This window comes from Octopus bimaculoides, chromosome 4 (genome assembly GCF_046866305.1).
Source record: "Octopus bimaculoides isolate indiv1 chromosome 4, ASM4686630v1, whole genome shotgun sequence".
NCBI lineage: Eukaryota > Metazoa > Mollusca > Cephalopoda > Octopoda > Octopodidae > Octopus > Octopus bimaculoides.
In genome coordinates, this window is record NC_142931.1 from 16,362,917 (window position 1) to 16,376,597 (window position 13,681).

At 36.5% G+C, this 13,681-nt stretch overlaps 1 protein-coding gene across 3 annotated transcripts in view; it reads right to left on the reverse strand.

Annotated features, from left to right (window-relative positions):
- Nucleotides 1–13,681, reverse strand: part of LOC106882604 (uncharacterized) — a 169,185-nt gene that overhangs the window by 35,931 nt on the left and 119,573 nt on the right. For all 3 annotated transcript variants that reach the window (XM_089350389.1, XM_089350390.1, XM_089350388.1), the window contains 5 exons: nucleotides 11,406–11,501; nucleotides 6,558–6,725; nucleotides 4,481–5,136; nucleotides 3,922–4,197; nucleotides 3,147–3,261 (listed from right to left, as the gene is read on the reverse strand). In XM_089350389.1, the coding sequence (XP_089206515.1) occupies nucleotides 3,147–3,261; nucleotides 3,922–4,197; nucleotides 4,481–5,136; nucleotides 6,558–6,725; nucleotides 11,406–11,501 (1,311 nt within the window). The remainder of the gene's footprint in view (nucleotides 1–3,146; nucleotides 3,262–3,921; nucleotides 4,198–4,480; nucleotides 5,137–6,557; nucleotides 6,726–11,405; nucleotides 11,502–13,681) is intronic.

A 13,681-nucleotide genomic window follows, 5' to 3' on the forward strand; every position in this document is an offset into this window, starting at 1 on the left:
TGGGACTGAACCCAGAAGCATGTGCTTGGGATGCAAACTTCTTACCACACAACCACCTATATATATATATATATATATATATATATATATATATATATATATGTATGTATGTATGTATGTATGTATGTATATATATATATATATATATATATATATATATATATATATATATATATATATATATATATATATATATATATATATATATATATATATATATATATATATAATATATATATATATGTATATATATATATATATATATATATATATATATATATATATATATATATATATATATATATACACACACACAAGCGTTGGGCCTTGTGGAGGCAAAGTGGCTGAATTCCTTTTAAGCGTTGGGCCTCACAGAAGCAATGACTAAGACCTTTGGCATTATGTCATGCTTGAGAAGAAGACCCATCAAGCTGAGCAAAATCGCAGTCATGACAGATATCAGTGTCACGTAAACACACCCTAGTGTCATGCAAATGGCACCTGTGCTGGTGGCATATAAAAAGCATCCATTAGACTCTTGGATTGGTTGGCATTAAGAAGGGCATCCAGCTGTAGAAACCATACCATATCAAACTGGAGTCAAGTGCAGCCTTACAGCGTGCCAGCTCATTCAAACTGTCCAACCCATGCCAGCATGGACGTTAAATGATGATGATGATGAGGATGACAATGGGCTTCTGCACAGTTTCTTATTTCTTTATTGCCCACAAGGGGCTGTACATAGAGGGGACAAACAAGGACAGACAAAAGGATTAAGTCAATTACATCGACCCCAGTGCACAACTGGTACTTAATTTATTGACCCCGAAAGGATGAAAGGAAAAGTCGACCTTGGCGGAATTTGAACTCAGAACGTAACGGCAGACGAAATACCACTAAGCATTTCGCCCGACGTGCTAGCATTTCTGCCAGCTCGCCGCTTCTGCACAGTTTCTGTCAACTAAATTCACTAATGAAGCATTGGTTTGGCCTAAACCTAGAGTAGAAGACACTTGCCCAAGGTGCCACACAGTGGGGTTGACCCCAAAACAACATGGTTACAAAGCGAGCTTCTTAACCATGCAGACATGCCTGTGTCTATAAATATACAATATTTTAAAAACTTTAAATCTTTTATTTTAAAAGTGATTTTTTTTTTATATACAGCTCAATGGAAATTGCCATGGAGATAATAGAGGAAAAATATATTACGAAAGAAAATAACATTTGTACATGGTTGAGATTTACATATTATGTAAATTTCTTGTAAATGTTGCTAAAGTGAAATATTATTATACCAAGAGTTATTATGATCACATTTAAAATGCATTTATTACTTTTGTTGCTAAACAAAATTCATAGTTAATGTCTTTAAAAATGGTCATATGGATGCTTTTAAAGCAATCGATTGTAAATGTAATTTTATAGGTTGTCTATATAAATATTTGAAGTGAAACAAATACTTATGGTATTATTTAAAGTGTTGATGTATGGCAGATATTTTGAACTGAGAGACAGAGATGTTCAATGAAAATTTGATTATGTTGTGAGGTGCATAACCTAGAAGAGTAATGTGATTATAAAAAAAGCAAAACAAACTGTTTTATAAATCTGCTTAGAGACAGTCATGGCTGTGTGGTTAGAAGGCTCGTTTTGTAACCATCTGGTTCCAGGTTCAGTCTTACAATGCAGCATCTTAGGTAATTGTCATTTGCTATAGCCCTGGGCTGACCAATATCTTGTGAGTGAATTTGGTAGACAGAAACTGTGTTGAAGCCGACAGAAAAGGCGGTGAGTTGGCAGAAATGTTAGCACACCGGTTGAAATGCTTAGCGGTGTTTCGTCTGCTGTTACGTTCTGAGTTCAAATTCCGCCAAGGTCAACTTTGCCTTTCATCCTTTTGGGATCGATAAATTAAGTACCAGTTATGCACTGGGGTCGATGTAATCGACTTTAATCCCTTTGTCTGTCCTTGTTTGTCCCCTCTATGTTTAGCCCCTTGTGGTCAATAAAGAAATAAAAAAGGAAATAAGAAACTGTGTGGAAGCCCATCATATATGCAAACACACACATTCAGCTCACGATTGTAAGGTCATGAGTTCAATTCCTGGTGACACACTGTGTCTTTGAACAAGACACTTTATTTCACGTTGCTCCAGTCCACTCAAATGGCAAAAATGTGTGGTACCTGTACTTCAAAAAGGGCCAGCCTTGTCACATTCTGTGTCACGCTGAATTTCCCAGTGAACTATATAATCTGTGGAGTACTCAGCCACTTGCACGTTAATTTCATGAACAGGCTGTTCTGTTGATCAAATCAACTGGAACCCTCGTTGTCATGACTGATGGAGTGCCAGTATATATATACATATGTATACAGCGTCACCTTCTAGCACTTGTGCTGGTGGCACGTTAGAAAATCATTCGAGCGAGTTTATTGCCAGTGCCGCTGGACTGGGTCCTGTGCAGGTGACACGTAAAAAACACCTTTTTGAGTATGGTCATTGCCAGTACCCTGTGACTGGCCCTCGTACCGGTGGCACGTTAAAGCACCCACTACGCTCTTGGAGTGATTGGTGTTAGGAAGGGCATCCAGCTGTAGAAACCTTGCCAGATCAGATTGGAGCCTGGTGCAGCCTTCTGGCTTGCCAGTCCTCAGTCAAATCATCCAACCCATGCTAGCATGGAAAGTGGACGTTAAACAATGATGATGATGATGATATATATATATGTATTTATGTGTATCTTTGCTTTTGTTACCAGTCACCACTTGACTACTTAGTTTGTTTATGTCCCCATAAATTAGCAGTTCAGCAAAATAAACTGATAGAATAAGTAACTGACTTTAACAACAACAACAACATCAACAGCAAAAAGTACTGAGATTTATTTGTTTCACTAAAACCCTTCATGAAAGTGCCCCAGCAGGGCCACAATCCACTGACTGAAGTAAGCAAAAGATAAAGAATAAAAGATAATTTATTTTTTGAGTTGTCAAAAAAAAAAAAAAAAATCAAACAAACAAATAACTGTGCTGCTACTGCTGCTGCTGCTGTTGCTGTTGACATAGTTGAAGTTACTTTAGAATAAAACAAAATCAATAATGGAATGATTGAATGTAAGTAGTTCTGAAAATAAACACAAACCTTTTGACTTTGATGGTAGCTTGATGTTAAGAGGTTCTGAAGCAGTGTAGTCAACACCATTATTCTGAGACGTTATAAGTGGCCAACATTTATTTGGTGGATTCTTTGGGTGGCACTGTCAATTCAAAAATAACTTCGTAAATAAATAATGGTTTGTAAAGACATTAATGTCCAATTAGTTTAAAGTTAATTGGATCCATTCTTTAATTGTAAGACCATTGCAATAAATGTCATGCAGTATTTCTTCTGGCTCTCCATGTTACGAGTTCAAACCCTGCCAAAATCAACTTTGCTTTCTGTCCTTTTAGGATTGGTAAAATAAAGTACCAGTCAGACACTGGGGTCAATATAATCGAGTAATCATCATCATCATCATCATTACCGCCATCATCATCACCATCATTATCAATGTTTAAACACTTTGTTGGTTGTTATTCATCATTTTTAGTTCATTACTTGTTTTCAAATCAGAGGATGCCTCAGAATACAGACCCCACCAGAAACATTCATTGGCAGATATGTGAAACATATGGTCCAGCCAGTGCAAATAGTACAGTGTAAACAGTTGAAAATAGTTCATCTGAACATTATTCACTACTTTTTTCCCTCATCACCATAACCGAACAGCACTCCATAAGTAATTGTACTCAAAAAACAAAACAAAACAAAAAACACAGCCTTCTTAGAATAAAGTAAATAATAATTGTGAAGAAACATACAAAATAGCAAAGAATAAATAAAAAAAATGAAATAAACTAAACTCATTTCAACTTACCTTCCATTTTTTCACTTTATTATTGTTTTGGTAGCTGGACATTACAACTAGAATTACAGAATAGTTTTTACCAGGTTTGCATTTTTGTAAAGTACATTGTTTATCTTCAGGTCTCAAAGTTGCATGAAGTGAATCATTGATGATAAGTTGATAACCAAGTAAATAACATTTTTGATATAATTCTTTGCCATTTTTATCTTTTCCAACAATTGATGTCATTCTTGGTGTTTCCCAGAAAAGATTCACAATGGGACCTTTATAACTTGAGACATAGATCTAAAATAAACAAACCAGATACCATGATATAAAAAGAGCAAATTAATATGAAGGCATAATTTCACTCATATTCCATATTCACTATCTGTATGACCGTGACACAAATACTATAACCACTAAGCCAAGCATCTTCATACAATAATGTATACAGATAATAATGTTTACAAGGTGGTGCCCCAGCATGGCCTCAATCTAATGACAGAGACTTGAAACAAGTAAAAAGAGAGAATATCAACATTTTGCCTTTAACTAATAACAAATTATAATTTTAACTATGTCTTACCTTTGGTGTTGGAATGGATATCTGTGTTGAAGCCACCAGCGGTTGAGAACAAACACAAACAGTTCTCCATTTGTTGTCACAATTATCGGCATCTAAGGAAGTTTTCAGATTAACAATGGTTTCTACAGTAATACAATACTGATAACCTGGTGCCAAATCTTTGATTTCAAAGAAATTAGCATCTTTTGGAAGTTTTGCAAGCTGACTAATCGACAATTCTTTGTTATTACTAGCCTTTTCTTCAACGCCAACCCACCTAACAACAATTCTTTGAATTTGGTTTGTTCCATGAACAACAGCATTTGTCCATTTAACTGTTATTGATGTAGTTGCACAGTGTGACACTGTCAGATTCGTTGCAGGATCTGTCCCAGAAGTTCTGAAGACAAAGCTAGAATATGGCAGCCACATGGATTCTATTAAGTTCATACTTGTGCCTTCTGGAATATACCGTAGTTTCTTCAGACGGTGATTCTTGGGAAGCAAGTCAAAATATTCATCATTTAAAGCAAAGATACGGAAAAGGTATTCACTCTTTTCAGAAAGATTTTCAAAGACTACTTCTTTGGAATCAGGTCTGAGTTGCAGAGTCTGGAGTTCTGATTCAGTAACATTATCTGCATTATTGGTTATCGGTGTCAGCTCTAAGTATAACCCTGGATAATATAAAAAAAAAAGAGATTTATATATGTATATACTTACGTATATATATATAGTGGGACTTGTGCATGTTTTAAATATTATTTCTCTAATCCTCTAAACATAATCTCTAATGGCAATTTCTGATATATTATGTCTGCATAAATGTACTTAACTCCCCTCCTTATTCTCTATGTGTTCTCTACATATTACAATTTGTTCGTTTTTTTCCGGATGTTTTTCGATGCTCGCATGGGGTAGATCAGTGGTTCTCAACCTGGGTCCATATGGCCCTTAGGGGTCCATATAAGATTTTGTTGTTAAAATTTATTTGCAATAAATCAGTTATACTTCTACAATATTCAAAATATTTTAACATGCTTTTTATGCAATTCCTAATAATATTTAGCTATAGAAATACAATGGGATTTTATTAAAACTTCAAATGGCTGTAGGGGTCTCGCTGAGTTAAATAGGAATCAAAAGGGCCCACAGGCCAAAAATGGTTGAGAAACACTGGGGTAGATGAATATGTTGTTTTTGCAACTGGATGTCATTCCTGTTACTAATCCTTACGTGCTTTTTTTTTTTCTCAAGTAAGAGGTAACTTTTTCCACAGGTTTTCAAAGTTGCAAAAGCATTGGATGCTTTGCTGACAGCAGGGGAAATGACAACATCATTACTGCTTCTTACTTAGCGACTTTTAGAGAAGGGCAAATGTAAACACACACACGCACACACATACATGTATGTGTATACATATGTATATGTGTGTGTGTGTGTGAGTGTGTGTGTATATGTGTATATATATATATATATATATGTACACACACACATACATACATACACATATTTTCCAAAATTATAGTATTATATATCCATCACAGCTGATATTACCAATTGGTTTTGTGCAAAGGATGCAATTGAGTGTTAGATAACAAGCTGATTATATAACCTTACACTCATCAGAGGTAACTGATATGGAAGGGAATATGCCACCTGCTCTCTATTGTCAGAGGTGGATTAACGCAACCGGTCAGTGGCTGCTGTAAAAAAAGTTGGTGAAATGAAAAAGGGGCCAGGGGATTATGTTAGACGTTATGTCCCTTGGTTGGGTATGCTGAGAGGCCGGTAAGAGTTATCTTGAAGTGTTTGTAGGGGAAGTGGGCATTATTAACTGTGGTGCTCCTGTGGGGATAGGGGATGTGATATGTGCTGTGGTGTCAAATTCATAATTATTTTTGGGGGTGTAGGTATATATAGCTGTGTTCATTGGTTCTGTAAAGGATAAGGTCGTGGGGGATTTTATGTTAGCATGCAGTATGCAATGTATGTGTGTGTGGGGGCCTATATATGTGTGAGGGGTGTATATATGTGTGTATACACACCCTGAGACACACACCCTTAAATCTAACAAAATACTCATATGCTCTGATACCTGTAATTTCCACACCATGTTCTCTTGGTGAGGTCCAGGCCAACTTGACACTGTTACAAGTCGATGACACAACTCCAATATTTGATGGTGGGTTTGGAGGACTGGCTGTTTTTAATTTAATCTTTTCTGATTTTGTCGACAAAATAAATATTCTTTCTTCACCATTATCTGAAATGAAATACACAAATCTAAAGGTTATTATGATCAAGGCAGACAACGTTATCCATTATCGTTTAATTATATAACATTATGTGGGTGTTAATTTGTTTGTCTTAGTTGAAATTAATGGTATTGATCATATTTTTGTTGGTCAGTTGCATTCTAATAAATATTTCTACAGTCACTATGAGCTGTTAGATATAGCTGTGTGGTTAGTAAGTTTGTTTCAAAGCCATGTGTTTCTGGATATGATCCAACAGTGTCCTTTATGTCTATCATATACACTCAACAATACCTTCTTATGAGTAGAATGTAGCAATAGAAACTGTCTAGAAACCTATTATATATATATAAATGCATACATACATATACATATATATATATATATATATATATATATATATATATATATATATATATATATATATATATATACACACACACACATACATATATGTATGTATATAATGTATATATATATATATATATATATATATATATATATATATATATATATACATATATAAATGCAAGTTGTCTGTTTGTGTCAAGTTCCTGTCTACACCTGTTAACAAAGGCAACGCTGGTAACAATTAGGCTCAGATGGTACTATTTACAGGCCACTGGCACGGAAGCCAGACAGCTGCTCTGGCAATGAACATGCTCGACAGTGCTGTTAGTGCTCCACTGGCACGGTGCCAGTCATCGAGTATGATTCAATTACGATTTTACTTGCCCCAACAGGATATATATATATATATATATATATATATATATATATATATGTATGTATGTATGTATGTATGTAGATAGATAGATGAGTCATTTGATCCTTGTAACATAATACAATAAAGTGTTTCCCTGATGATCTGTTGTGGTCCAGCATTCAGTTGCATTTGGATCATCCAATGCAGAGAATGTGAATATTCACAACGGTGAAGCATACATGGGGAACAAATGATATAAACTTCTGTTTATCATAACTTGTTACACATATACACACATACCTGCATACATGAATATATCTTTTATGGTTTGTTCAATGGAGAACAGCGCAGCAGCACCTTTTATGCATAAATTAACTCAAATCTAATACTGGTTCCAAATTTTAGCACATGGCCAAAAAATTTGGGGGAGGGATAAGTCGATATCATCAATCCCAGCACTCAACTGGTTCTTATTTTATTGACCCCAAAAAGATGAAAGGCAAAGTCAACCTTGATAGAATTTGAACTCAGAACATAAATATAGAACATAAATATTGCATAGCATTCTTCCCAATGTGCTAATGATTCTGTCAGCCCACCACCTTAACACATATCTGATATTTTGACATGTATGAAGTCATGAAGTCTATCCTTGAATTCATTGGTGATCCCTAACCTGGCCAACTCCTTTGATAATTAGTTCCATTTTATAAAGATCTTATATCTTTTATCTTTTACTTGTTTCAGTCATTAGACTGTGGCCATGTTGGGGCACCATCTTAAAGAAGTTTTAGTCAAATGAATCGAGCCCAGTACCTTTATTTTTAATCCATTGGTCTCTTTTGCTGAACTATTAAGTTATGGGAATGTAAACAAAGAAACACTGGTTGTAATCAAGAAGTGGTGGGGGACAAACCCAGACACAAAGACACATACACATTCGGTACAAGTCTTGCATTTGTAAAATGGTTCCCTGAAGAGAAAATTACATGTATAATAACATCTTTTATTCTTTTGGAATAGAGTGCATATAATTTTCGAAACATATGTCGGAATTAAAGGAACTTATTATATGCATTTTGCTCCATTTATTCTTTATTATATATATGTAGCACCATCCGAGTGTGATCATTGCCAGAGCGGCTAACTGGCTTCTGTGCCGATGGCACATAAAAAGCACCATTCGAGTGTGATCATTACCAGCATTGCCTTACTGGCACTTGTGCCGGTGGCACGTGAAAAAATATTTGAGCGAGGTCGTTGCCAGTGTCACTCGACTGGCTCCTGTGCAAGTGGCATGTAAAAAACACCATTTTGAGCGTGGCCATTGCCAGTAGCACCTAACTGGCCCTCATGCTGGTGACACGTAAAAGCACCCACTACACTCTCGGAGTGGTTGGCGTTAGGAAGGGCATCCAGCTGTAGAAACTCTGCCAGATCAGATTGGATGAAGCCTGGTGCAGCCATCTGGTTTGCCAGTCCTCAGTCAAATCATCCAACCCATGCCAGCATGGAAAACGGATGTTAAACGAGGATGACGGTGATGATGATGATATATATGATGGGCTTCTTTCAGTTTCTCTCTACCAAATCCACTCACAAGGCTTTGGTCAGAACAAGGCTATAGTATAAGACACTTGCCCAAGGTGCCATGCAGTAGAACTGAACTTGGAACCATGTGGTCGAGGAGCAAACTTCTTGCTACATAACCATGCAGTGAAGTTTTGTCAGATTACTGTATCGGTTGCTGACTAACTTAGGTCAATGATCTCTCTTCAATGATTGATTGAATCTGAAGATATCATCTTAAGTGAGAATGAACTTTGTGTTATGTTACAGGCATATATCTCACCACACCACCCTCTTCCATCTGTAGAAGATCCAAGGCACAAATCAATTACATTGAATTTATCCACTTTTAACATATCTCCTTCAAGTTGAACACTTTTTGGCACATTTTCATATTTGAGATGTGATCACTTCATATTAAAGCATATTGAAATAGTGATTTTTCTAATTTTTTATAAAGCCTCTTTTTATTATTTTCAGATTAATATTAATTTTCTTGAATACAGCAGAGCTGAATGACCTTCTGGTTAATGATGGTGTCATGTTATAAATTGATAGAACTCTCTACTACAAAGCCTGCATAAAACTTTCAGCTACAAAGCTTGTGGTTGTTAATGAAAAACACTACAGTTTTATTTCTTGAGTGAAGACAATAGTATATCCTATAAATGCCACAAAAGAATTTAAACTATACCCTGATATCCACATGTAACTGTTGAAATCAATACACATGTCTACTGAAAGGATTTTGCTTTTAAGGCAGTGGTTTATCAGGTAATATTCACCCTACCTAATGGTATCCTGAAGACTCACAATTAATGACCTCAAAGTAAGGTTCATGTATACTCAATTAGGTCCAAAGACAGGGAAACTCCCAGTGATGTTTTATTGGAATATTTCAGGACCAGAGAAATAACCTGCTTAACATAACCTGGACCAACCATACAAGGCAAGATTCTTCCTTAATCATCTAGTGAATGTAATTGTTGTTTTTGTCTCTCTGAGAAATTGTACATATTGAAACAACCAACTATATCCATTAACAAAAAGATCAAATTTTCATATTGTTTTGTACTTATAGACTTGAAGCCATTAGTTTATAGCATTGTTTCATAATTTTTACTGAAATTCTACTGATATTCCACTGCAATTTCTAATAAAAGTAAGAGGAGACAACTCATATCCATTGCATCAGAGTGTTCCCCATTCAACAGCTCATACAACATCAAGTGGTCATCTAGAACTATTGACTTCATCATATGACTTCGACTGATGAATGGGAACAAACTTTTTACAAACTTTTTACATCATTCAATGATAAGCAACTTCTTTAGAAATTATGGGTGACTCACCACTTAGACTGACAGCGTCTGCAAGATCAGATTTGCTTTTAAGTTTGTAAAACTTTGAGCAATGCAGATTTAAATCATAGATTAATAATTCAACTATTTAACCTCAACAACAGGTACTATGTCTGTGTATGTGTGTGCATGCATGCATGTGTGTGTGTGTGTCTGTGCGTGTGTGTGTGTGTCTGTGTGTGTGTCTGTGACTGTGTATGTGTTTGTGTGTGTGCATGCATGTGTGTGTGTGTGTGTCTGTGAATGTGTGTGTGTGTGTGTGTGTCTGTGACTGTGTATGTGTTTGTGTGTGTGCATGCATGCATGTGTGTGTGTGTCTGTGAGTGTGTGTGTGTGTGTGTCTGTGAGTGTGTGTGTGTGTGTGTCTGTGAGTGTGTGTGTGTGTGTGTGTCTGTGTGTGTGTCTGTGACTGTGTATGTGTGTGCATGCATGCATGTGTGTGTGTGTCTGTGAGTGTGTGTGTGTGTGTCTGTGAGTGTGTGTGTGTGTGTCTGTGTGTGTGTCTGTGACTGTGTATGTGTTTGTGTGTGTGCATGCATGTGTGTGTGTGTGTCTGTGAGTGTGTGTGTGTGTGTGTGTGTGTGTGTGTCTGTGACTGTGTATGTGTTTGTGTGTGTGTCTGTGAGTGTGTGTGTGTGTGTGTCTGTGAGTGTGTGTGTGTGTGTCTGTGAGTGTGTGTGTGTGTCTGTGTGTGTGTCTGTGACTGTGTATGTGTGTGCATGCATGCATGTGTGTGTGTGCATGCATGCACGTGTGTGTGTGTCTGTGAGTGTGTGTGTGTGTGTCTGTGACTGTGTATGTGTTTGTGTGTGTGCATGCATGCATGTGTGTGTGTATGTGTCTGTGAGTGTGTGTGTGTGTGTCTGTGTGTGTGTCTGTGACTGTGTATGTGTTTGTGTGTGTGCATATTATTGAAAGGGGATCTTGTTTCCTGCCGTATTTTAAAGGTTACATCTACAAATGACTGATAACAGCCAGCCAGCGTAGACAATTACTTCCGACTTGTTTTAGCTTGTAAACAATTTAAATATAAGCAATTTTAAACAACAAACCTGTATTCTCGTTTCTAATCTTCTTCATCGATCTTGCTTCAACCACAACTGTATAAATGGTGTTTGATTGCAGATTGGTCAGTACAAAATGGTCTTCTGTCAAGTCAATCATGAATAATAGAAATTTAGAGAACAAAGCAAAGTAACCAAACGATTAGTTAGTATAACATTCAAAACAACTACATTTAATTGGTAACACAAATTCACACTTACACATACATGTGTGCACGAACACATATTCATGCACAAGCACACATGCACACACATGTGCACAAACACTAATATACATACATACATTAGGTGTATATTGTGAACCAATACTCAAAGTAAACAGTACACATTATTGAACTAATTTGCCGACAAATGGCCTTAACACAATAAGACAATATTTAAAGATAGTTTATCAATAATGCAGAGGTATGCACATATATATATATAATAAAACGAATGGTTTACACTTGGTAGCTTACTAGAAAAGCACGGTCACTTTCAGAGTGATCGTTAAGTATATAGCTAGATGTGTCAAAACAATTGTTGTGATTCGATATAAATTCTCGTATATTTCATCTTCTGTCTTTCATTTGCTATATCATCATCATCATCATCATCGTTTAACGTCCGCTTTCCATGCTAGCATGGGTTGGACGATTTGACTGAGAACTGGTGAAACCGGATGGCAACACCAGGCTCCAATCTAAATTTGGCAGAGTTTCTACAGCTGGATGCCCCTCCTAACGCCAACCACTCAGAGAGTGTAGTAGGTGCTTTCACGTGTCACCTGCACGAAGGCCAGTCAGGCGATACTGGCAACGGCCACGCTCGAAATGGTGTCTTTTATGTGCCACCCGCACAAGCCAGTTCAGGGGCACTGGCAAATATATATATATATATATATATATATATATATATATATATATATATATATATATATATATATATATATATGTATATATATATATATGTATATGTATATATATATATGTATATATATATATATATATTAGAAATATATATATTTCATATATATATATGTGTGTGTTTGTATGTGTGTGTTGTGTATATGTATCATCATCATTGTTTAACGTCCGTTTTCCATGCTGGCATGGGTTGGATGGTTTGACTGAGGTCTGGAGAGCCAGCGGCTGCACTAGGCTCCAATCTGATCTGGCAATGTTTCTACAGCTGGATGCCCTTCCTAATGCCAACTACTCCGAGAATGTAGTGGGTGCTTTTTATGTTCCACCAGCACAGGAGCCAGTCAGATGGGCCTGGCATCGATCATGTTTGGATAGTGCTTTTTATGTGTTACAGGCACAGGAGCCAGTCAGGAGGTTCTGGCATTAGCCATGTTCGGATGGTGCTATTTACATGCCACCAGAACAGGAGCCAGTCAGGAGGACCTGGCATCGACCACGTTTGGATGGTGCTTTTTACATGCCACTGGAATGGGAGCCAATCAGGGGCCACTGGTATTGGCCACATTCGGATGGTGCCTTTTATATATCACCGGCACAGGGGTCAGTCAGGCAGTCCTGGTATCATTCACGTACAAATAGTGCTTTTTACATGCCACCGGAATGGGAGCCAGTCAGGGAGCACTGGCTACAGGTACGATTTTGGTTTTATTTGACTCAACAGGTCTTCTCAAGCATATCATATCACCCGACGGGGTAGATATAGATATATATATTTCATATGTGTGTGTATAGGGTTGGAACAAAACTTCATACTGATTTTCCAGTTGGTGGTGTTTAAACATGTGATTCATTTTTCACAAGACAGAAGCAATGACATATTTTTTGAATGGTTACATTTTAACATGTCTTTCTATATGATTACTATGTGGATAGTTTATTTCTACTGTTTTTATATTTAAAGTGTAAATGGAGGGATATGAGTTGCTTTTTGTCATTTGGTGCTCTTTAATTTCTGGAAAGGAAAGAAAGAAAAACATTGTGCAAACAACAAAAAAAAAAAAGGTACGTGCAGTTTATAGACATGATGCCATAACTGAGAAGACTTTTCATAAGTGGTTCACAAGACCTGTGAGTGAAAATTTTTAAGTGGGAAACTGTAAATGCTCTGGCAGGCCTACAATCATTGATTATTATCAAATCCAGGTCAGACAAATGTGACATTGCAGAGATACTCTGCATATCTCATGTGAATGTTAAAAGATATTTAAAAGTACTTGGATATGCAAACCACTATGACATTTTGGTACCTCATAATTTAATGGTAAAATGTTTAATGGATTGCATTTCTGTCTGTGATTT